General features: G+C 53.7%; 2 protein-coding genes across 2 annotated transcripts; both read right to left on the bottom strand.

Annotated features, from left to right (window-relative positions):
- Positions 1 to 664: 664 nt before the first annotated feature.
- On the bottom strand, positions 665 to 6630 carry PRNP (prion protein (Kanno blood group)). The gene is made up of 2 exons (XM_084274042.1): positions 6613 to 6630; positions 665 to 3244 (listed from the first exon to the last, which is right to left on the bottom strand). Exon 2 carries the CDS (start codon positions 3240 to 3242, stop codon positions 2466 to 2468), a length of 777 nt encoding a protein of 258 aa, XP_084130168.1. The 5' UTR covers positions 3243 to 3244; positions 6613 to 6630; the 3' UTR covers positions 665 to 2465.
- An 11586-nt stretch (positions 6631 to 18216) lies between these two features.
- On the bottom strand, positions 18217 to 24093 carry PROM2 (prominin 2; the record flags this gene model as incomplete). Its single annotated transcript, XM_084274022.1, has 23 exons — positions 18217 to 18280; positions 18396 to 18502; positions 18733 to 18822; positions 18974 to 19042; positions 19233 to 19313; positions 19590 to 19643; positions 19722 to 19814; positions 19891 to 19962; positions 20057 to 20203; positions 20322 to 20406; positions 20492 to 20583; positions 20938 to 21061; positions 21468 to 21620; positions 21735 to 21894; positions 22004 to 22067; positions 22159 to 22233; positions 22321 to 22520; positions 22631 to 22720; positions 22805 to 22868; positions 23063 to 23183; positions 23288 to 23490; positions 23592 to 23641; positions 23877 to 24093. The coding sequence occupies 23 exons, from the start codon at positions 24091 to 24093 to the stop codon at positions 18217 to 18219; spliced, it is 2475 nt and encodes an 824-aa protein (XP_084130148.1).
- Between the last annotated feature and the right edge of the window lie 498 nt (positions 24094 to 24591).

Below are 24591 nucleotides of genomic sequence, written 5' to 3'. Positions count from 1 at the left end.
GGAAACTCCCAATACTAAACCCTGCCTGACATCTATTTGGCTTTTCCCTACTTTCCCATTCCTGGCTCCACTTCCCAGGATTCAGAGATAACATGGTGATGCTCAGTAGCCAACTTCAAGGAAAAAAAAACCCAAAACCCAATTTATTTCCTTAATTTTTCTCTTCCCAACACCTATGGGAGCTCTGGGTCCCTGTTACAGCCCTCTTAGGGTTTCCTCTTTGCAAACAAGCTGTTGGCACACAGGAATAATCACTTCTTTAGTGATGAATAGCTTTTTCCCCCTATATTTTTCTGCCAAAAGCATGGGAAAGGCTCGTGTTTTACTCAGAGCATCACTTAAAGCCCGAATTGTTCAGCACCCTTGTGCAGGAGGGGGTTTGCAACACTGTAGGCTCAAACCAAACAGATCCACAGCTTGGTCCTGAGCTTAAAATTAAAGCCCTACCTGGCTGAAGGGGCCAAACTAGCCCATCTTTTTAACTCTCATTATGATCAAAGTCACCTCAGAGGGTGATGCTGGTTTAGGTATCGGGGAGAGTTGGGTTTCTGGTGACTTGAAGTAGGGTTTGGTGTGTGTGGGGGGCTCTGTGTGAGGTTGGGGGGGTCTGAGTGAGGTTGGTCAGGCTTAATGCCACAGAAGCAGTGGATATAAAACCTCTTTTATTAGGCAGAAACCAGAGGGAGGAAATACAGGGTGTGAAGGGGTGTTGAGACTCTACGTGGAGAAGAAACCCCCATCCCCAAGGGGGCTCGATGAGGAGCTATGGGCTGGCTGGCAGCAGGAGCAGGGGAGGAGAAAAGGTTAACTGAAACTGTGGCTTTTCAGCCAAATTTAGCTCTGGGAATGGAACAAAGGCGCCCACAGGCTGGGGAGGCAGGGCCAGAGAGGGTGAAAAATGCCTCTTCTGTCCCCAGGCACGGAGGGGATGGGTGAGAGCTGTTTGCATGAAGGAGCCTGACGTGGGTCTTGGCTTTATCTGTTTTAATTCGTTGGTACCAGACAGTGAACACTTAGAAAAGTCTCATTAACGGCAAATTTTGGGCATGCACCAGTATGGCTTTACAAAAAACATTCGCTTATCACAAAGTACAGGTTACCTCAAAGCCCTGCTTTTCTGGTGAATATCCTGAAAGGTTTATTTTTCTCTCTCTCTCTATATATATATAATTTTAATATATATATAATATATATCTTCACTTAGCTTACACCAATGCCAAAAAACAAATTAATTAGGACAGAATCATTCAGTGCCTTGCAAAAAAAAAAAGAAAAAAAGAAAAAAGACCCCAAATAAACCAGAAATAAAAGAGAAAATACACCAGAGAGATTAAATAGAACTCAGGGCGACTGGTTCAACAAGCACAACTTGACAGGTGCTACAGGTTACAACCCAGCATCCACCTGACCACCAAGAAGCAAGAATTTCACCTGCTGCTTCCACAAACTGCTTGGTGCTTTTTAAGCATCTCCCATCCTTCAGGCTTGGTTTTCCTGATGCTGTTTGCTGTCTCCATGTGATGTAGGTGATTTTAAGTCTCTTTCCACGCGCTTGGCTCCCACTGAGCATCCTTCGTGCTGGAGCTGAACGTCCTTTAGGTCAAGGGGCTGAAGTGTTGAGTGTGATTCATCAGCTATAGCGCATCCAAAAGAGCTTCTTTTCAGCTCTAGGGGGTTTTTGGGGGGGTGTTCAGCAGCACTTTGTTGCCTTAAGACAGGCTCAGCTGAAAGCGAAGCGGCACAGGGGTCAACTGAAACCCAGCTGGGGCTTCAGCCTCGCTACATGGGGGGTGATAAAAAGGGGGGGGATGGATGGGAATCACCATATTTTGATGTGTTGCTGCAGGAGGGGTTTGCAACATGCAAGGTGCAGAGCGGGCTGGTCAGTATGTACATGGAAAAGGGTGATTTTTTAGGATATATAGGTTAAAATTGCAATCCTCCTGCTTGATAAACCCATATCACACACCCCTTCCTGCCCCCCCACCCCCACCCAAGACCCTTATGGGGTATATAGGTGCTTGGGTGCAATGCTGCAGCATGCCCCAGGGAAAGGGGTTTAGGTGGCAACAGCACTAAGGGGATCAGACCAAACCCCACTTGTTTGCAAGGAGGGTTTTTGGAAACACTCTTGCATGAACACCAAGGAGCTGGTGAGCTCCTCTCTGCCTGGTCCCACACAGGGTGGCCCTGAGGAGGAGGAGGTGGTGGTGAAGGCCATGTTTTTGGGGCATTCATCTCCATCGCTGTCCTGCCGTTCCAGGGATGAGTTTTGGGGTGGAGAAGGGAAAATTCACCCTGTTGCCTAAAAACGGAGCCTCCAGGAAGGTGCTGGGGAGCATCAGTGCTCACCTACCCCAAGGGCTCTTCACCTAAGACGACCGCAAGCGAGAACGGGGGAGATCAGGGGGGGTTCCCCATGGGGACACAGGTGACATCTCCAAGCCACGGGCTCCAAGGGCGCCTCAGTGCATGATGAAGAGGACGAGGAGGAGGACGGCGGTGAGGGAAGCGTCGGCGATGTGGGGCCGGATGCCGGAGGCCAGGCGGTACTCGCGGTACTGCTGGACGCACATCTCCCGGATCACCTTCGTCACCACCTTGGTCTCCAGCTCCGCCTCCGTTTGGTTTCCTGCTGGGGCAGCCTCAGAGGTGTTCTTCTTGGCGGCGGGTCCGATGTTGTACTCGGTCACGGTGATGTTGAAACAGTCGGCCACGAAGACGTCCTGCGAGACGGGGCTGTTGTAGTCCCGGTAGTACACCCGGTCGGGGTACCGAGCCGAGTTCTCGTTCCACCAGCGGTACTCGTCGGGGCTGTCGAAGCGATAGTGCATCCCAGACATGGCACGTCCCATGGCGTAGCCCCCCAAACCTCCCACCACCGCCCCCGCCGCCGCCGCCCCGGCCACGTGCTTGAAGTTGGTCTTGGATTTGGGGGGTTTCCATGGCTTTTGGTTGTGGTAGCTTCCTCCACTGGATGGGTTGTAACCCTGTCCCCACCCTGGGTTGTGGGGGTATCCCGGGTTGTGGGGGTACCCTGGGTTGTGGGGATAGCTGGGATTATGGGGGTAGCCGGGATTTTGGGGGTAGCTGGGCTGGCGGGGGTAGCTGGGCTGGCGGTGGCTCCCCATGCCCCAGCCGCCTCCGCTGGGTTTGCCTTTGCCCTTCTTGGAGAGGGCGACGTCCGTCCAGGCGCTCAGGAGCAGGGCCACCAGGCAGCAGGTGATGAGGAACCTGGCCATGGCTGTGGGACACAAGGACAGGCAGGTTAGGGGCAGCCAGCAGAGACCCTGCAGCCTCCAGCCCCAGCGAGCATCGCGGGCTTTGGGTCCCCTACTCATCCATCCTATAAAACACACATCGTGCCCTTTAATCCACCTCCAGAGAAAGCAGCATCAGGCTGAAATGACTATTTAGCCTCCCCAAAAGCCCTTATTTGTGTGTGTATATATATGTATAAATATACATAAACTGTATACATATATATATATGGAACAGGCTGCCCAGAGAGGGGGTGGGTGCCCCATCCCTGGGGGTGTTCAAGGCCAGGTTGGCTGGGGCCCTGGACAACCTTGTGTAGCTCCAGGCCTGGAGGTTGGTGTCCCTGCCTGTGGCAGGGGGGTTGGAGCTCTGTGACCCTTGGGGTCCCTTCCAACCCAGACCAGTCTGGGATTCTATATGTAAACTATATACATATATATAATATATTATTATATACACTGTTCTATATTACATTATAATTTATTACATTATTTTATAATAATACAGTCTTATAATGTGTTAAACTGTTAAACAAATATTTTAATACATATTTTTATATCTAATTTATATATATATATCTCCCATCTCCACAACAGGTCCTCTGGTAGCAACAGTGATTTTCAATAGTGAAAGAAAAGCTTTTAGGGAAAAATGCTTCACTGGGGTGGGAGGCAAATGGGCACTTATCAACCCTTCTCTATCCCATCAGACGGCAGCGATGAGGTTTCTGATGTGCAAGGACCAGCTTCATCCCAACACCAGCTGCTACACAGGCTGCAAGGAGGGCAGTGCCCAGCTTTGATTCAGAGGTGGGTTGGTTTTTTTCCCTCAGAGACCCAAATTCAGGGTGTTTTGCACAAGTCCCTATTCCTCATAACAGGTTTCAACAGAAGAACAACAACTTCCCTTAACAGCTGCAAATATCTACTTACTCAGCAGTTTGCTGCTGGCATCCCAGGCATCTCCTACGTGAGTTTTTTGGGATGAAATCCCACCAAACAAGCTGCTTCTCTCCCTCTGTATTATTCAATCTGGATAATACCCATCAGATCTGCAAATCCTTTGGGAAAACCTTAGGAAAACACCCCCACCCCACCCCAAAAGCTGCAAAATCCCTTCAGATTCCTCCTTGCAACACCAAGGGGAGTAAAATGACTGCAATGGTAAAGCAATGGTAAAGGGTTTTTCCAGCCTGCCCAAGGCTGAGACATCCCCCTAGATCCCCTTTTTCCCCCCTCCCAACCTGTGTCAGGATGCTGGGAAGGGAGAGCAAAGCTTTCCCAGCAAAGCGTGGGTGGGCATTTCACAGCAGCATCCTGGGATGCTCTGGATGTGTTTGCTGGCTCATGTTACAGCAAGAAACAATTAAGGGTCCTGAGTGTGGGGTGGTTTTTTCAGCAGCTAATGGAGCTGCTTCCTTAAGAGTCACCACTTGACCCAGAGGTAAGTTTAATGCGGATGAGAGGTGACTCTCTCTGGAGTTACTGCCTTTAACAACATAAACAGGCAGGACAAGCCCCTGTTTAAGCCAGAAATTCTCCTGTTGTGTGTTGGCTACAGGTCTACAGCCCATAAAAAGCAAATTAATCTCTCTTAGGGTTCAGATAATGCTGCCCTTTCTCTTTTCTTCCCCCCAAAAAAACTCATTTTTTATATCCAGAAATGTTTGAATTAAAGGTCCTTTAACGTCAGGGGTTTGGTTGGGATCAATGGCAAGAGGCTGAATTAGAAGAGCAGAGAAGATGCAGAAGCCCATCCCTTGTGATGGGGAGGGAAGCCAGGCTCCCTCTGCCTGCTCTTTAAAGAGAAAACTGGGTGCCAGCTGCCTGCTTTTGGGCAGGTTTGCTGCCTCTCTCACCCCCCCCCCAGCACCCACCCATTGGGAATGGGGACTGAAATCAAGGAAGGGGGTAAAACCAGCCAAAAGACATGGCAAAAACTCAGATGGGCAAATGCTCCTGGGGCAGGTGGGAAAGGAAAATGAAAGAAGGGGGGAAAAGCAGCAAATTGCCAATTGTGCTCTTTAATTTTTGAAAATGGGCCTCCCCATGGTGAGTTTACAAGGCAGAAGGGGGGGAAATTCAACCCCCCTGGAAGAAAACAGGTTACAGCAAAGCCCTGGAGGATATTCCACCCTGGCAGCACCAACCTGTTCCCCTAATTGCCTTCACAGCTCTAATAAACAGGGCAAAAGCTCCTTTGTTTTTGTCCTGCTCATTACCCAGCCCCTTGGGCAGCCACGCTGCACCCCAAATAAATGCAGTCGCTGGCAGAATGTCCCTGAACACGATGGGGATGGAGGAGCTGCTTCCTCAAGGCTCAGAGCTGGTTTCCCTCAGCTTGGAAATAACATCTGACACGTGGCCATGATATCATCATTAAATTGTATTCCAGAATGGCTTCGCAGGTACATTTCCCCTGACCCTTTTTAACCTTTTCTCCCTTGGTTTTCACTCTCTGCAAGGTGAAGTGGATGGCAGTGATTTAAATTGGAAGGGTTTATACCCAAGCTGGTGTTGGGGGAACTGGGGGAGAGCTGGTGCTCCTCAGGGCAGAGGGGGAAGTGGAAAATGGAGGATGAGAGCGGCGATCACAGGCAGCAATTACGTGCTCTGGGCTGGTAAGAAGGAGGCTTAGGGTTTGGAGAGGGGAAAACCAACCCCCTGGTGCCAAAATTACTCCAGGAATAACCTTGCTAAGGTGCCTGGGAGGAGGAGGGGAAGGAATGAAGGGAGGTGGGAAAGGGGGAAGGTGAAGGAGTGATGGGGCGAAGAGGGTGGGAAGATGCTCGGGGATAATGGGGGTGTCCAGACCCTCTTGGTGATGTTGGGAAGGTTTTGGGTTGTGGGGGATGAAAATTCAGGGCTGGAGCTATGGGGAAGAAGGAGAGGGGGGGATGTGGGCTGCCAGCTGGCAGTTTGCTTTCTGAAAATGAAACCTTTAAGTTTTCAGAGACACAACCCCTCCTCCACCCTTTTTGTTAACCCCCCAAATGCTGGGGGAACACAATCCCACCCAGCTGGGAAAGAAGAAAACCCCCTCCGGGGAGCTCGTGGGGGGCGGGGGGGGGGGGGAGCAGGAGGGGAACAGCAGGGGAAAGACATTTCCCACCAGCATCAGCTTTGGATCAGCCCCGAATAAACAAGCAGCAGGCAGAAGCAGAGCTCTGCAGCTCTGGCTTTAAGGAGGACGCTCGCCCTTCCCAGCTGGGATTGTCTATTTTTAGGCAGCAAGGGTGGGGAGAGGAGGTGGCCCCCTCATCCCCATCCCCTGAGGGGGGAGAAAAAGCCCCTTCACCTCTGGATTTCTCCCCCCCGAAGCCCCCCCCGTCCCATTTCCCCCGCCACTCACCGACTGGGAGCCCGTTGCTCGCTGGGTTCGGGGTGATTCAGCCTCAGCCGCGGAGCTACGGGGAGGAATAAATAGCGAGAGGGAGGAGCTGGCTCCTGCGCAGCCCAGTCCTGCACAGCCTGGCCAGCATCCAGCCTCCTTCCCCAAGGAAAACCACAGCCAGCAGCCCACAAAAACTTGGGTTCACCCCACATCAGCCCTCCCGGCGGATACAGGGATGGGAGGCCACAAGAGATGACCAAGTGGGTGGTGGGAAATCGTAGCTCTCGGGGGGGTTTTATTCAAGAAATAGTGATGGTTTAGTCAGGAAACATCCCTGGGATCAGCAGGGTTTGGGGTTGGTTTGGAAATCTTGGGGTCTGGGTTCTGGGAGAGGAAAGGATGCTATTAATGGTTGCTGGGTGCAGCTCCAAATCCATTATCCCATGAAACAGAGGGATGCTCTGCGGGCTGAGGGATAGCAGATTAAACAAGCTCAGCCCCACAGGGAAAAGGATGAGTCTAGCTTCTGAGTTTGTCTTGCCCTGGAGCAGTAAAACTCAGCCCTGTGCTGAGCAGTCACACCTCCCGTTGCTGTACCCCAAGATTCAATGGGAGGAAACACCACAGCAGGCAATTAAAAGTTGTATGGGATGCTGGTAACAAGTGGGGGCTTTCAGGGCACCTTTTTGCAGAGGGTGGGGGGGCATGTGTGGCTACAGAAACCTCAAGCCAGGATGGGGAGTTATTCCCAGCCTTCAGGGTGAGGATGGGCTTTAATAGGCTGAGTCCAGAGCGACCTGGGAGATGCTTGTGTGGTGGCTGGGAGATGCAAATGAAGGTGAAAATTAATTGCACTGAGATTGATGTTGGGCACAGCCACATGATGCAGCTAAAACCCTACCCAGGTTTTGCTGGTGGGAATTGTTGGGCTGGGTACAGTGGTCCCAGCAGCATCCCACCCCCAGCCCATGGAGCACATCTGCCCCTAGAGAGGCTTTTCCACCCTGGTGCTCCATAGGCTTGTTCATCCTCCTGGCTGGATTAGGTTTAAAAACAAAAAATAGGAAATAAATCCTGCTTTCTGCCTGGCAGAGGAATGGGGAGTGCTGGGTGCACCAGGGAAACATCCACCCTGGAGGAGAAAATGAACTGATGGGGCGGGATTAAGGTCAGGGAGCCTGATGAAGCCTCTCCTACAACACACAGGCACATTCACTCCTCGTGGGAATGCACAGATGGCTCCTGATTCCCTGGTTCTGCTTTAAATCCTCTTCAGTGAGCTGGTTAAAATCCAAAGGCAGGAAAGGAAAGAGATACAGCACCAGGAACAGGGTGGTTGGGGATCAATTCACCCCTGGCTTCTAAAAATCAGGCATTTTTTCCCCCTGTATTAATCTATTTTGGGGGAAGTTCTGGTCTTGTTTGGGCAAATAGAGGAACTTTCAAATGGAGCTGGGGCAGATTATTGACTTTTAATTAATTTTTCATTTATTGGAGAAGCTAGCAGCTCTAAACCCACCTGAACCAGTCTATCTGCAGCATCTCTTTGATAGAGCCATGTGCCAAGAGGTTTCTTGAGCATCTCAGGGTGAATTTTCTCCCAGCAACGAGCCAAGAGCTGCATCGATCTCTGCTGGAGGTTTGGCCCTTCTTCAGCTGCACCTCAGGCTGTGACAGGGGCTAAGTGCAATGGGAGGGGTTCGTGCCAGCTTAGAAATCATTAATGGGATGGGATTTGTCTCCTCACAAATGGAAAATGCTGACTTTGGTTTAATGATGAGCTAGGAGAGGACCTGGGTTCATCTGACCCCCCCCTTCATCGCTTCTCATTGATTGTTAAGTCAGGTTATTTATTTATTTTGGGGTTTAATTCACACAAAACACTTCTATTCATGGAAATCTGGGCTGGTTTGGAGACTCAGCCACAGCTTGGAAAGGGGGAGGAAGGCATCAAAATGGTTTGGGGGGAGATTTGGGGGTAATTTGATGGGTTTTGGAGGTAGGGGGGAAGCCCCTCAGGCTATCCCCCCAACTCCTTGGAGACAGCAAGAGATCTAGGCTCAAGCTCACCCCACCTCAAATGATGCTCAGCTCATAGGGAAACCTCTTTAAAACCCTCTAAAGGTAAAAAGCAGCAGAAATCAGCCCTGTGTTCAGGCTTGGGGGGGGGGAATTGGGGGTGAACAAAATGCATTTTGCAGGATGTGGTTTATTTTCTGGTCCCCACCCCCAGAACTGACTTTTTGAAATTCAAATGCTCTACTTTGGGTTCTTCTTGGGAACAAAACATCTCGGGAATATTCAGCTCCTGCCTGGGTAAGAGCAGAGAAAACGTTGTTAGGGGAACAAACAGGGTGATGGCAGGGCAGGAAAGCACTGGGGGGGCACTTGCTCCCCAGTAAAAAGGAAAGATGCAGCTCAATCAGGCTGTTATTTTCCCATGTCAGTGTCTAATTAAAAATTTGAAGCCTTTATTAGGGTATTTTACATTTTCTTAGGTGGGGAGGGCTTCACTGGACAGATGCTGTAAAGCTCCTCTAGGGCTCCCAGCCCTGCAGACTCCTCCAAGAGAAAAGAAATGGCATTTTGGGCCTGTTTTTAGAAGAAGAAGGGTTTTTCCATGGGCTGCAGAGAAATTTTCACCCACACCATTATTCCACATTAAACCACAGGAGAGGAGAACACGGCTCAGGGCTGGTGTTTCCTCCTGCACTCTTGGCACCCTTAAGTTCTGCTGTAAAAAGAAAACAAATAAAAGGATTATATAAATGGGCTTTTTTTTGCCTTTTGTGGAGGGAAATAAGGAAGGGGGGGAACTGGCAAGGGTAGGACATGAAATCCCCACATCTTCAGAACATCATTGGCATGCAGTTACACAACCCACAGCGCTGAGGAGAAGTCCCAGCAAGTCCCTAATCCCATGAAGGTGCCAGGAAATGAACAATCAAGGGGGGAGAAAAGCAAGAAACTAAAATTTCCATCCAACATCTTACTCTGAATTAAGGAGAATTTGGAGTTTTGGGGTTGTTTGGGATGGGGGAGGGGGGTGGTGGATTTTTTTTTGCTGGCTGCAGCTCTGTAGCAAAGCCAAGGAGCCCAAAGCCAGGCTGGAAAAAACAAATCAGTTCATGACTGTAAATGAGATTCCTGGCAGCTGGGATGCTGGGGAGGAGTTTATTCCCCTCCCCTTGTTCTGCTCTGCTTACCAGTGATGTCTTCTTGCAATCAGATGTGACTCACAGGATCCTACCAGCATCTCCCTGCTGTGGGAGGCTCCAGTGAGGGTCTGTATAAAAGCAGGAGGGGGTTTTTTTTGGGGGGGAGGACAGAGCAGTCAAGCCTGGGGTTTTGGGGTGTTTCAAAGGCATAGCTAGATCCTTGAGGGAGCAGATGGCCAAATTAATGTGAATTTCTCTTCTGCAGGGGAGAAATTAGCCAAGAAAATGTGAAATACAGAATGGGAAATGGAGAGTAATGTGAAAGGTGAGATGGAACATAAAAATGGAACAGATAAATAGAACTTTCTAAAGTGTGACATGCTGCACACACATGTCAACTTAGGAAATTTAAGAGATAAATTATATTCAAGTGTGAAATGTGGAATATAAACAATTGGAGGCTGCATGGACCCTCCTTCTCTTTACCAGAAAGATCTTGGCAGGTTTGAAAGGTTCTTAAAGCCTGGGAGAACCTCCTGAGGATCAACTCTGCAGTGTCAGGTGTTGAGCTTGGGCCTGAGGGGCAGTGTCTGTATCCCAGGCACAGATCCAGCCTGGGAGAAGAGCTCCTGGGACCAGCCCTGAGGAGAAGGACCTGGGGATTCTGGTGGGTGAGAAACCTCACATGAGCCAGCAGTGGCTCTGGCAGCTGGGAAGGGCGATGGGATCCTGGGCTCCATCAGCAGAGGGGTGGCAGCAGGGACAGGGAGGGGATTGTCCCTCTCTGCTCTGCCCTCCCCAGCTGGAGTCCTGTGGCCAGAGCTGGGGCCCAACACAAGGAAGATGTGGGGCTGTTGGAGAGGGGTCAGAGGAGCCACAGAGATGATCAGAGGGCTGGAGCAGCTCCCCTATGGAGAGAGGCTGAGGGAGCTGGGCTGGGTCAGCCTGGAGAAGAGAAGGCTGTGGGGGGACCTCATTGCAGCCTCCAGTGCCTGAAGGGAGCAGAGGAACAGGAGGGGAATCAGCTTGTTAAAGGGCAGAGACTGGCAGGACAAGGGGGATGGAGTGAAGCTGAAGGAGGGAAGGGGGAGATGAGATATTGGGGGATGTTCTTTGCCTGTGGCAGGGGGGTTGGAGCTGTGTGACCCTTGGGGTCCCTTCCAACCCAGACCAGGCTATGATAAGACAACTGCCTTTAAAAGGCTCTAAATGTTCTTCCAGCTGCTACAATCTGATTAAGCATGTAATAACCTGTGCTCATGTGCTAGCTGCTATTCCAGGCATAAGGTGTAAGCTCCTTATGGATGACAGGGACTATCCCTTGCCTCAGGCTGATGCCTTCCCAGTGATGCACCGTGTCCTTAGAAGATAACCTGCATGGGCCACAGCTCCCAAAAATGTGTTTCAACTCCTCCCAGGGTTGGCAGCATCACCCAGGTGAGCTAGAAGGTAAAATAACAGGTTTTTATTTAAATCAATAAACCCATGGTCTTTTATTTTGGAAATACTTTCTCATTTTGGAATTGGCACTGGTATAAAACTGCTTTGAGAAGGGAAAAATTAAAAAAACCCACCCAGTTTGGGTATTTGGGCTCCCTGCTGCCAGCTGGATTAATTTCTGGGAAATGGGAGAAGTTGTTGCTTTTACAGGAATCAGGAGAAGGCATTCTGCTTGTCCTAGGAAGATCTTTGCTGCCCAATTTGTTTTCAGCCCAGCATTTGGTTTAAAAATAACTCATCCCCGTGCCTTGGGATCAGCTGCTGTGGGACAGGCTGGGATTGTGCCTCTGTGCTGAGTGAGGGGAAGAGCTGGAACCCTGTGCAGAAAGGGCTCCTTACATCCTTTCCCATCAATAAATCTCCTGATTTTTGGATAGATGAGGACAGCCAGGTGTTGGGGCTCTTTTAAAACATGACCCCCACACCCACAGAATCATAGAGTCATAGACTGGTCTGGGTTGGAGAGGACCCCAAGGATCACAGAGCTCCAACCCCCTGCCACAGGCAGGGACACCAACCTCCAGCCCTGGAGCTACACAAGGTTGCCCAGGACACCAACCTGGCCTTGAACACTCCCAGGGATGGGGCACCCACCCCCTCTCTGTGCAGCCTGTTCCAGCCCCTCACCATAAAGCTGTGGGAACCAACACTTCCCCAGCCATGTGATATTCCAGCTTCCCCGAGCGGTGCGATACCCCCAGCTGGCTCCAGCACAGGAAAAGCTGAATATCTGGATTGGTTTTGGGTTTTTTTTTTTTCCCCTTCACACCAGGGCTTGTAAATGACTCACTGGGAGGCTTTCCTTTCCCTCTCTCCCTTTTATTTTTAACCTGCAATCCCCTCAGAAGCCTTTCCAAGACCAGAGAAGCGGCGTAAGCACGTTACATGACATACCATGGCTGGGCTGAGGTCACCTTCTTCAAAATAAACTGGGGCACACCCAGGATGGGTGAAGGCACTCCCATTTTCATCAGTCATCTGTGCCAGCCTTGGATCCTGCTTCAGGGAATTGCTCCTACCCTGGAATGCATCAGCTGGATGCCAAGAGTTAGTAGGAGCATGCCAAAAATCCCTGCTGAAGGATTTAGATGTTGTGTTCCCTGAGCAGAGCTGCAGGCAGGAGGAGCTTCCTTTGGAGGTGGGATGGGTGGAAGGGTAATGCCACAATCCTTGGGGAGATCCCTGTGGATTCCTGGCTGAGCTGCATTGGGAAAGGGATGGGAAAAATTACTTTTCCCACTGGGAAAAGGAGCTGAACCCCAGGAAATGGAGACAATTGTCAGATTTCTAATTAAAAAAAAGTCAAGCAACAGACTGAAGCAAGGATTGGGTTGGAGATGGAGAAAGATTTAACAGAACTGTTATATTTTTCCCTCAGATGTATGGTTTTTTCTTTGATACAGGTAATTCTGGCCCAGTCTCTGCCTTGTCTAATCACGTGAGGATGAATCGAGCTTCCCCATCCTGTGACCTGGTTTCTGACTCACATGCTTGGCAAGGATGAGCTGATTGAACCCAACTTGCTCACCAAATGATTATGCAGATACTCTTAGCTGGGACAGTGAGTGTGTTTCCACCCTGGTTTTCCCCTCTTCCACCACACAAAAGTGTTCCAGGGCTTCAGGGGGTTTCACAGAATCACAGGGGTTGGAAGGGACCTCCAGAGATCATCAGGTCCAACTCCCTGCCAAAGCAGCTCCCTAGGACAGGGCACACAGGTCGGTGTCCAGATGGGGCTGGAATCTCTCCAGAGAAGGAGACTCCACACCCCCTGGGCAGCCTGTCCCAGGGCTCCCTCACCCTCACTGGGGAAAAGTTCTTCCCCATGTTGGTGTGGAACTCCCTGTGCTCCAACTTGCAGCCATTGCCCCTTGTCCTGTCCCCACAGACACTGAAAAGGGGCTGCCCATTTCCCCTGCATCCCACACTTCAGATATTGATAAACATTAATAAGGTCCCCCCTTAGTCTTCTTCTCTCCAGGCTGAACAGCCCCAGCTCCCTCAGCCTTTCCTCACAGGGGAGATGCTCCAGCCCCTTCATCATCTCTGTGTCCCTCCTCTGCACTCTCTCCAGAGAGAGCACCAAATTAAAGGCTCTTTCCAGAGCTTGTGCTGAGGATTGGGCTGACATCATACACCAAAGAGACAACATACCAAACATTCAGGCATTATACACCAAATCTGCTCCATGTGTTTCATTCTCTGCCCTTTTATCTTGGAAGGGGAGCTGCTGATGCAGGGAAGCTCTCCCATTGCCTGCGTGGGAGCAAGAACAAGCCAATAATCCCAGTCTGGTGTGAGGAAAAGCCCAGGGAGAGACAAGACTGCTCTGACAATGCTCAGGATGCTCATGCAGAGTTGTCATGGGCACGACTCTCACCGTAGTCATCTCCATGGCTACCTCAGCACCCAGCAGAGGGGATGGAACCAGTGCTGGTGGCTTCAATGCTGCACACTCTCTCTCAGCTGGTGTAAATAGGTAATGCCTGGGATCATCCAAGAGCTTCATCTCCAGGGCTGGTGGCTGGTTTGGAGCTGGAGCTCCAAGGCTGCCAAGATTGCAAGTGCTTTTATTTATGAGCATCAATTTCTATTTATTAGCATTCCCCCCTGAAGTATTTTTATGGGCTGTAAGTATGTGACACACATACTCAGATGAGGCTCAGGGGTTGGGTTTTGTTTTGACTCATCCTTTGATTCAACATCCAGATAGTGTTCCTGCTTGGGTCTTACCCAAGCTTATGGGGTAAGAAAATGAAGAAACAAAGCTGTGTGTAAATGAGGAAGCTGAGCTTTGGCTGATGTGGGAAGGAAACAATTCAAAATCAGGGCTGGTTTTTTCCCTAGGTAGCAATTTTTTGTATTTTAATTTTTTTTTTTTAAACAACAGCAGATTAGGTACAATAGGAACATCTAGTTGTAGTTTTGTGTGTCTGGGTTGTTGTGGTGGAGGAGGAGGGGGCTGCAGGGGTGGTTTCTGCAGGTAGCCAGAAGCTCTCTGCAGGCCCCACAGAGCCATCACCAGCTGGCTCAACGATGGACCCACCACTGCCCAAGGCTGAGCCCATCAGCAACGGTCACAGCACCTCTGGGAACCACAGTGAGGAGAAGAAACAAGCAAACAGCTGCTTCCTACCCCCAGAGAAGGAGTGAGAAGGTGTGAGGAGCTGTGCAGGGACCAAGGGCAGGGAAGGGGGGGAGGAGGCACCCCAGGTACCAGCAGAAAGATGCCCCTGAGCCCCTGGAGAAACCCATGGTGGAGTGAGTGTCCCCCCACACCCCACCTGCAGCCCCTGGAGAGGCCCCACGCTGGAGCAGGGGGAGACAGACAGGAGCTGCTGGGATCACTGGGATCTCCATGGCACCCAGAGGGAAAACCCCAGACAGGCTGCACAGCATTTTGTGGAGCCACACTGAGAGAGGAGGGAGGAAAACTGCTGGGAAGATGCTAAACATGAACCCTGCTACGAGCCCAGGTGCAGGAGCAGCACCAGAAGATAAACCCCAACTTGGGCAACGGTGTTTTCCCTCACTGATAGGCAAGGAGATGTCTTTTTTCCCTCCCTCCCTCAAGCTGTCTGGTTGAACTCCACATCCCTTTTTTCTCTCCCTCCCTCAAGCTGTCTGGTTGAACTCCACATCCCAAGCCCTGCCCTTTCCCAGCAGCTCCAGCGCCCTTCGCCCCCGGCTTGTTTTTCAGTGCATCTCTCAGAGAGCCAGGCAAGGCTCTGGGGAGGGAATACTGATCAAAATACAGAAACCAGAGGAAATCAGATTTGCATTTACAACAGTGGGTTGGGACCTGCTGTTTGTTCTGAGCTGGGGGAGGACCAGGCAAATTGTTCCCACCGGGCTGGGCACAAGGAAGCTTCCTGCAAGCAAAGCCTCACCTGCAGCTGGTAAATAGCAAATCATAATTAGCACTAAGAACAAAAGACAGTTTATTCATTTCCAGGGTGTTTTCTTGTATTCTGGCCTGAAACATCTGTGCCACCTAAAATATTTCTGGGCTATCAGCAATCCAAGGAGCTTTCTGTGTTAAAAACAAAGCAAGCTGGGGCAAAGCCTCAAGGGACTTGACTTCTCACAAAGCTTTCTCCTTATTCTCCTGAGGTTTCATTAGGTCATCAATTGCTCAAAAGAAAAGGGGGAAGTTTGGTAGAATGACATCAACCCCACCAAAATAAAGCTGAGAACTGGGAGCCTCTTGCTCTCATTGCTGGGGGTAACGTGCTCCTGCACGTCGGGGAGAGGGGTGGGAATGAAGTTTTGAGCAGCTCCTCAAGGCAGCTGGTTTGTAGCTCAGCTTTCCTGAGCTGTTTTTCATGGGATGAGGAGAAAAACAGCTGGGGGAAGGTCACAGTTCCTTTTTTTTTTTCTTTTTCTGGAAGAAAAAGGCCTTGGAAAATGGGGAGAAAAGAAAAAAAGGGAAATCATAGTAAAGCTGGATAGTATTTGAATGCCAGAATGAGGTTAATTCTGGCAGAACTGGCTCCAAGCCCTTTTCCTGTATTTCTCCTTAGTTCCAGGAATAGAGGAGAGAGATGTATGTCTTGAAGTAAGTGTTGGGGGGGGAAACCAGCTCCAGGATCTCCACCACGGCCCCAACCAAGAGATGGAGAGCCAACAAGTCAGCTATCACCCACTACTGAATTATTGATCAGATGTGTATTAATTATAGAGGTTTCTCTGGGTCAGCAGGTGGAGTGTGAGGAAGGTGTCCCAGGGGTTGGATTACAGGAGGGGAGGATCTGAGAAGGGGTTTAATCCACCCCAGTTTAGTTAAATTAGTGCACAGAACACAGAGGTGAGCTGAGATAGGGGAAAAAAAGCCTCTGATGGAGGAGATAACCCACTTTTTTGTAAAACCACCACCACATTCAGGACCTGGAAATGAGCTAATTTCCATCTTTAGTTTATCAATAGAACTAATCACACAGAAGGAAGTGTGCTGGCCTGCCAGGGGATCCCTTTGCCAAGGGATTGGAGGTTAATCATAAACTGGGACCTTCCTTTGGGTGAGGAATCATTATCCAGCTTGTCCTACTTTTTTTTTTCTTTTCTAGACAATAAAGTGCCCTCCAGTTGACATAGGACAATTTTCTAGGTTAGTTATTGGTGTTTACCACTAGCTCACAGATGTAACTGCTCAGAGATACAGCAGAGACAACCACACTCATTTGGTTTAGGGGGAATTCCTCTGTCATTTCTTGCTTACCTTTCACTTATTGGTGCCCCAGCTACAAGAAACCACTCCAGGAAGAAAAACCAGCTGAATTCAGGTCATTTGTTTGCAAACCTAAACGATTTTTTTTCTTTTTAATCAACAGATCAGCTAAACAAGCATTATCACATTTATGTTACTCATGGTTTAGAGCAGATAATCCCTTTGCTCTTCCACATCATAGTGGGTATTATTTTAATTTAAAACATAGCAAAACTGTTGAGATGGGCTTTTAAAAATGAGGCAGACCTTTCCTTTTTAATTATCTTAATGCTCCATGATTAAAAATACACCCAGCTGGGAGCAGGAGAGTTGCAGACTGATTTTCTGATTGAATCCCAAGTATCTGTATCACTCCCCTCTGCCTCTCACCACCCCCAACCTTCCTCCAACTGCAAAATATTCCAGTTCAAAGCTCGTTTTTTTCCAGCTAACACAACTGGAGAGTTTCCAGATGGGCTGGGGACATCCCTGGGCATGGGGGTTACTGTAGAAATGCTTCTCTCAGCTTCGGTTCCCCAAATCCCTCTTGCAAAAAGCCTTTGCAATGCTGACCTCTGCAGGCAAATATTGCATAGAACCAGCTGGCTCTGGGCAGCAGTAACCTAAATAATGCATAAACCGGGTGTTTCACTCATTGCTGCTGGCTGTGGGTAGCTGCAGCCTTTTAATAATGCATAGAAGTGGGGCATTTCTCTGTTGGGTTAGGACACAGAGAGCGTTTTGGTGAGGGAAAGACTGTGAAAACCTCGTTTGCTTGGAAGGGGGAGATGTGCTGACTCCTGTATGGATTTTATAAACAGTTTGCTGCTTGGACAATGCACTTTTAAAGGGGGATGTGAATGAAAAGCAGGCGTGTCACACCATAAAGCCATCAGTGATGTGAAGAGGCCCTTCCTGGGAGGGGGAAGAGCTCAAAACTGCCTGCAGCTTTGCTTCTACAGACCCCACCTCTAATTAAACTCTGATTAAGCTTTAATTAGCAGTGCAGGCAGGTCCCCAGCCCTGCGGTGGGAGTGGGGCTTAGTGGGTTGGAGATGGGGGTCCTGCAGGCTCAGACCCAGCAGCCTAGCTGGACCTACCCTCGGGCTAGGAGTCCTCCAGGCTGTGGGGACCCCCTGGCCGTCGCCCCAGTGCTTTCCCCAGCCCCACAGTCCCTCTAGCTGTGGCTTCCTCAGCCCCCACCCGCCTGGGGTATCCTGGTGTCCCCTCAGATGCACCACCCCAGAGTCCCCCTCGGCCCCGGAGCCCCCTCAGCCTTGCCCTGGCTCATAGAACAGGCTTCAGTCCCGGTGCCTTCGAGGCCCCCAGTGGCCGCGAAACAAAGCAGTCGGGGGCCGGTTTGGGTGAGGAAAACTTTAATGTGCCCCCTGCCCCGGGGTCCTGCATGTGAGAAAGCATCGTGGGGCAGCAGGTGTCCTCCTCTGCGGGGTCTGAGGGGTACGCCGGTGGGCAGTGGGAGCTGTGGGGGACCTTCCTCAGTGCCTTGGATCTGCCGGGCTCCAGGAGCATCCTGGATGGAGCTCAGCCCCCAAAAGTGGCCAAGGAAGAGACATCATAAGGACCCTGAGCCCTGGGGTGCATGGAGATGAGTGCTCCATATCCAGGAAGGATGCTCGGATCCAGAGGACACCGAGGAAGAGATGTCAGAGGGACCTGGAGCTCTGCAATGCTTGGGCATGAGTTTGGTGGGAGCCCCTGGGTCGCAGGGTGTGCCACTGCACCCAGCAGACCCCCATCCTAGAGCTTGAGCGCCGTGACACGGGGGATGTGGAAGGGACAGGTCTCCTCTGAACCCGTAGAGCTGCAGAAGGAGAAGAAGAAAGCATCAGGGGGTGTCGTGGAGGAGCCCCTGTCTCCCCTTGCTGCATCCTGCCATCCCAGGCAGCCTGCTTGCCCACCTTGTGCCCACCACTTACATGAGCCGGTTGCGGATGGGGCGGAAATGTTTGGTGAGCCTGACAGCAAAGATGATGTTGGGGATGAGGAAGAAGGTGCAGCATCCCAGGCTGAACCAGAAAGCGTTCTGCAAGGAGAGAGCACAGGGGGCCCCTGCTGAGCTGCGTGGGGAAAGGCAGTCCCCAGGCTCTTGGGGGAGGTTTGGGGAGCCTTGCAGTGGCTGGTCCCAGTGGTGTGGGGGTGTCAGGGCTTGCTGTCAGCCCTGGCTGCCCTGAATTCTTGCTGGTCGGTGGTGGGATGCTGCACCTTGCAGGTCCCTGCCAGACCCTCGCAGAGTGACCGGGTCAGGACCCTTACCCAGGGGTCAGCGATGCGGTCGCACAGGATCACGCGCCCGTTGTCCAGGGCCGTGGCGAGCGGCCGGCATGAAGCCACGTCCTCCCTCAGCTGGAACGAGAAGCAGAGACAAGACATAATCCCACTCCTGGCTCAGGAAGGGGATGTGTTTTGCTGCCTCAGCAACACAAGGGGCTTGCACGAAGCATCCACAGGGGCTCCCAGCCCCAAAGATACCCCTGCAGCCAAGGCCAGCACCTACCGTCTGCCCGACCCAGTTCAGGTACTGTGTGAAGTACCGCAGCTCCTTCCTCGTGAAGCAGCCGATCTCCTGGGCAGAGGGAAGGCAGCATGGAGGCCAAACACCTTACTTCCCAGCCCACAGCTCCAGCCCTGCTCCGACCAGCTCTGGGCTAATGTCAGGTTTGGAAAGAAGGGCCTGGAGACTTTGGGTGCCCCGTTCTCACTCTTTCTGGCTGTGGGGAATTTTGTACCCTGAGGGCTCATCCAGCCCTGCTTACCTGCCGGAGGATCTGCTGGGCTTGCACAGGCAGCTGGGCTTCCACCGAGGCTGTGGTGGCCAGTGTTGTCTTCACCCGCTCCTGGGAAAGCATGGGAAGGGCACCCTCAGAGCACCAAGCAGCAGGATGGGTGCTCCGGGGCATTTGGGGAGCCGGGTGTGCAGCACGTGCCAAGCTTTGAGTTGGGTCTGGTTGCTGAAGGGCAGGGAAAGAGGGACCCAACAGAGAAACCCCCTGGCAGGGAGTGGGCAAGGTGGAAAGACCCTGGCAGGGAGTGGGTGAGGTGAAAAGACCCTAGCAGGCAGGACCCACTTGGCACTATGTGTTTTTTGAAGCTGAAAGAAACCATGAGAGTACCTGGAGATGTGGTGCCAAGCGGGAGAGGAACTGGACGCTTTCCCCCAGCTTTGCCTGTGGGACAGAAAGGTGAGAAGGGTGCAAAAGGCCCATTGCCCCTTTCCTGGGGACGCCAGCCTGATGCCAACTCACCACCAAAGCCTCCTGCGATTGCACCGTGGAGTTTTGCATCTGCCACAGAGCCTGGGCCTCAGCATCCAGCCGTCCTGCCACCGTGCTGTTCCTCTGCAGAGACACAGCAGGGTGAGGACATCCCCGTGGGCACACAGGCAGGGCCCCTGCTGCCCACCCTGCTGCTCACCTGCATTTTCTGCAGCCCCTCCAGGTTCCTTGCCAAGGCAGGGATGCTGGTCTGCACCACAGGGTTTTTCATCTAGGGGAAGATGAAGGCATCAGCTGCCCAAAATCCAACTCTGGAAGCTGGTCCTGCTGCAGGAGGGACCAGCTGCCAACGAGGATCCTCTCACCTCCTCCTGGAAGCGCCCGTAGTCCACCTCATCCACTCCACTGCGGGCAAAGGTCTCCAGGTCCTGCCTGCCCTCGCTGCGGAGGAGCCGCACGTCGCCCAGGCGCGCTGTGAAGTCACTCAGGCGTTTTTGGAAATCAACTGTGTACTGCAATACAGGGGAGATGCTGTGGGGTTGGGGCCAGTCACCTCCATCCCAGTAATCCCAGGAAAGCTCGTGCACCCCCACGCCGTTACCAGAAGCTCTGCCTGAAGCCAACCCTCACCTTGGGGGTTTTTAGATGCTCATCCAGGTCGTAGGACCTGTCGAGCTGCAGCACTTCCCACAGCCCTGCGCCGCTCTTGCACTCCCTGGAAGGCAAAGGGACATTGGTGGCACGACCCCAAATTAGCCCTCTGATGTACAGGGGCAGAGGTGGCCGCCTGCAGCACCCACCGGTACGCAGCGCTGAGGTTGGAGTCCCTCCTGAGGTTGAGCTGGTGGGTGACATTCATGGATGGAGGCAGGTTCCCAGGGGTGTCGATGAACTGGCCCAAACAGGAGGAAAAAGAGGGTCAGGGTCAGGTGCAGGCCTGATCCCATTCCCCAACCACGCTCCCAGCCCCATCACAGCGTCCCACCAGCACCCCAGGGATCCCCAAAGAACTGCAGCACTGGGGTGCTGGAGATAGAGGCATTGTTGCCTCAGGCAAATTACCAGCACAAGGGCAATCCCCCACTGCTGATGCAAACCCAAGGACCTAATCCTAGTCCTAAACTTAAACTCCTGGTTTAGGATGAAGCTTTTCCTGGATGGGTTTAGGGGGAGGACACAGAGCATTTGGAGGCATTTTGGTGCAGGTGCTTGTGGGGCGATGATGGGTGGATGCGTGGCCACCCACCTTATAAATCTCCTGGTTGACCCAATTCCTGCAAACCAGCGTCTGGATGTTGCCCCCAACCAGGAAGGTGGTGAAAACCAAGAGGATGAGGAGCCAGGAGAACAGGAAAGCCAGGCCCACGCCGCTGAAAGAGGGAGAGGAGGTGCCGAGGGCAGCTTTGCAGACCCGAGCTGACAAGAAGGCTTGTGGGGACCTGCCCAGCCAGCTGCAGCCCCACGGCACCCTCCTGTGCCCGGGCACGCCGGCCTGCCTGGGAAGGGCCTGCGGGAGCGGGGTGTGCCAGGCAGCGGGGCCGGGGCGCGGGAGCTGCTGGCTCCCAGGGAGGAGCAGCTTCTCCCAAACCCGCCGGCGCAGGCGGTGGCTTCAAAAGCCTTTCCACTCTGCAAGCTCCCTGTCCCTCCCTTGGCTTTGCCCCTCTGGTTTTGGAGGAGCTTGGGGTGGGGGTGTGGGGGGGTGTGGGGTGTGTGAGCTGGCAACAGTCATGTCGTGGTCCGTTCCCCCCACCACCCAGCACCTGGAGAGATGCTTACACCAAGAGAAACTTGGCACCAGCTTCTCCTCGGCACTCGTAGTCGCTGGGGTCCTCCCGCTTGGAGAGCCCGTACGCCCCCAGGGCCATCCCCGTGACGTTGCAGGCGAGGATGAGGAGGATGATGGAGCACAGCACCGTGCCAGCGATCCACCTGGAGGAAGGAGCAGCCAGGCACTGCCTCGAGATACGGGCTGAATGCACCAGCTGGGGCTCAGCACCCATCTCTGCCGCAAGCCCTGAGCCCCTCCATGCTCCCCAGTGTCACCTGTACTGCTCGAAGCGCTGCACCTCCCGGAGGTACGGCTGGCTCCTGTCCTCTGCCTTCTCCAGGGCTTCGCTGACGGGCCGGGTGTAGTCAGAGAGGGGGAAGCTGTTGGCGATGGACTGCACCTTCTCTGTCACACGGGCCAGCTCGTCCCGCAGATCTGCGGGGTCAGAGCCGTGCTGGAGGGGTGGCTGGTGCCCATGTCCCACCCTAAGTCCCCAAACTGGGATTTGCCGCACGGAGGGTGTCCCCACTCGGTCCCAACTCACCCTGAATAACCTGTGCCATCCTCTCCACGGTCAGCTCTGGGATGGAATTGAAGGTGCCGTTGCCCTGTGAGGAAAGAGGGGGCGCAGACCAGCTCAGCTGGGGCTTCCCACAGGCACCAGACCCCCCCCTCCTGCTGCACCCTGACCCCTCCAACCTGACGAATCATCTCTGCAAAGTCACTTCGGGGCAGACCAGCCAACGCCTTCAAAACCTTCTCCACCGACGGCACCTTGGGGTGGAAGAAACAACGTGTGAGCCTCGGGGCTGCCAAAGCAGGGGTGGTGGGTGACAGCGGGGGACCGGGACCCCATCCCACCTTGCTGTAGTCAGCACCCAGCTCCAGGCTCTGTGCCCTGCCCAGGACGCTGGAGCAGGAGGTGCAGCGTGGGTCGTCCAGGAGCGCGACCACCCGCCGACGCCGTTCCTGCAGCGCCAGCTCCAGCTCGGCCCGCGCCGACGCCAGCGCCCGCGTCGTCTTGTCGAGAATCTGTAAATGGTGCAGCGAGGTCTGTAGGTCTTAAAGAGAAAGCCCAGGGCTAGTTCCACACTGCTCCACTCCGACATCCCAGCTCTCCGGCGCGGCTTCGGCGCTGGCCCCTCCAGGGAGAGCCGCGCTCAAACCCTACCTCCAGCCCTGTCCTGCAGGTCCGCCAGCGCCGCGTAGGTCATGGCCTTCAGCTGCGTGTGGATGGAGAGCCCCACGCTGCGGCTGAGCCCTGCAAGGCATCAGGCACCCTGTCACCATCTCATCCCCGTGGGAAGCTCAGGCAGCGCCTGGGAGCGTCCGGCGCGGTGCTTACCGCCCAAATCGGAGGTTATCTGCTGTCGGGGCACCTCAAACTGCTCTACCACCATCTGCACCCCCTGCCAGGAGAGAGGAGCCGGTCAGTTGGGTAGGGGCAGCAGGTGCTGGGAGGAGAGGAAGGCCCATCTTTCCATTCAACTGACTGTTTTATCCAGCCGTGCCGCCTCCTCTCGCCTCCCAAACTACTCGGTGAGGAAAACCCAGCCACCCCTGGGCTGTACCCCATGCTGGAGGAGGCTGCTTGGGGACCCACCTGAGGGACGTGGTCGATGTGCTGCCGCAGGGTGCGCAGGGTGACCGGCACAGCCCCCAACCCTGGCTCCATCTGCCCCTTCACCCGCTGGCTGGTGACGAAGGCGCAGATGACGCTGGCTCTGCCGGGGACAAGCAGGCGGTGATGGGGCTGCCCGGTAGAACCTCCCAGCCCCCTCCCCATGGGAAACAGTTCCCCCCTGACCCTGGAGTGAGGGGGACTCACAGGATGACGAGCGAGGTGAGGGACAGGCAGGCCAGCAGGCAGCGGCGACGGCAGCCCAGCGAGCGCCGGTGGGCACGCAGGCGGCCCCCGCACCGCCGGCGGCTCCGGCAGTAGCAGAAGCACATCCCGGCTACCGGCATGGCCACGGTGAAGAGCAGAGCCACGGCAGCACAGACCACGTAGCCCAGCTCATACTGCACCACCTACGTGACAGGAGAGCCCGGTCAGTACTGACACACCCAGCTTTTGGGGTACTGGGTGGGTGCTATCCCCACAGGATCCCCTATCCCACATCCCAGCTCACCTGCGATGTCCGCACTGAGCTGGGGTCGTTCAGGGCTGCCCTGAGAAGCTCTGCAAAAGAATTTGCCCCACTGGTAAAAGAGATCCCACTTCACACACCCCCAACCCTTCCTGGGCACTGAGGCATCCTCCTCCTCCTTCTCCATGGAGCGACTCAGACATGGGGATTGCAGCTGGGAAATCCCTGGTGGTCCCGGCACCCATGGTGGGGAGGTCCTGGAACCCATGGTGGGGAGGTCCCAGCACTCATGATGAGCAGGTCCCAACTCCCCAGCTCAGGGCTCACCTGTGGGCAGGGGGTTTTGCTGGATGAGGTCCAGGGAGCGCCGGACGAGACCGTAGAGGGGATCGAGTGAGCTGGGTACCCGGTGCAGCGCCGGCACCCGAATCTCGGCGTGGGTGTCGGTGAAGCGGAGGACGCCGGCGGGGCTGGCGTGCTGGCATTGCTGGGTGCCGGCGGGATGCAGCAGAGCCCAAGCCAGCAGCAGCCCAGCTGCCCGCATGGCTTCGGCAGCGAGGAGAGAGCCGGGGCAGGGGGGGGGGCTCCGTCAGCCTGCGAGCAGGCAGAGGGGCATGCCCGGCCCTGGATGGCTCTCTCCGGCTCGGCTTCCCACTCTGGGAAACCAGCCTGACGGGTCAGCCGCCGCGCAAAGCCCAGACGCTGCCGTGGCTTGTTCCCCTGACGGGCTCCCCGGGGCGGCTGGGCTTGGCGGGGCTGCGTGGAGGCGTCTCCCAAACCATCCCAGGCCTGTTTCACAACCCCCGGCATCCCTGAGTCACTGCTGCGGGGTCCCCGCTGTCAAGGCCATTCCCAAAAATGAGTGGCTATGCCCTTCCCAGGGTTTTGGGGAGAGGATCGGGTGGCAGTGAACCCCCTGTGCTTGGGGTGGGGGGTGCTCGACCTCCCTGCAGCCACCTTGGAAGGAGGGAGCTGGGATATGGGCGTCACTCATGACGGGTCCATGCTGGTGGACATGGGTGGGGGGGTCCCTGAAGAGCAG

The sequence above is a fragment of the Gallinula chloropus genome (genome assembly GCF_964237585.1).
Source record: "Gallinula chloropus genome assembly, chromosome: 21".
Taxonomy (NCBI): Eukaryota; Metazoa; Chordata; class Aves; order Gruiformes; family Rallidae; genus Gallinula; species Gallinula chloropus.
This window is presented reverse-complemented; position numbering and strand designations above follow the sequence as displayed.

Bases quoted from the DNA above. Each gene is read 5' to 3' on its own strand.
- PRNP (XM_084274042.1), bottom strand. From the start codon at position 3,242: ATGGCCAGGTTCCTCATCACCTGCTGCCTGGTGGCCCTGCTCCTGAGC.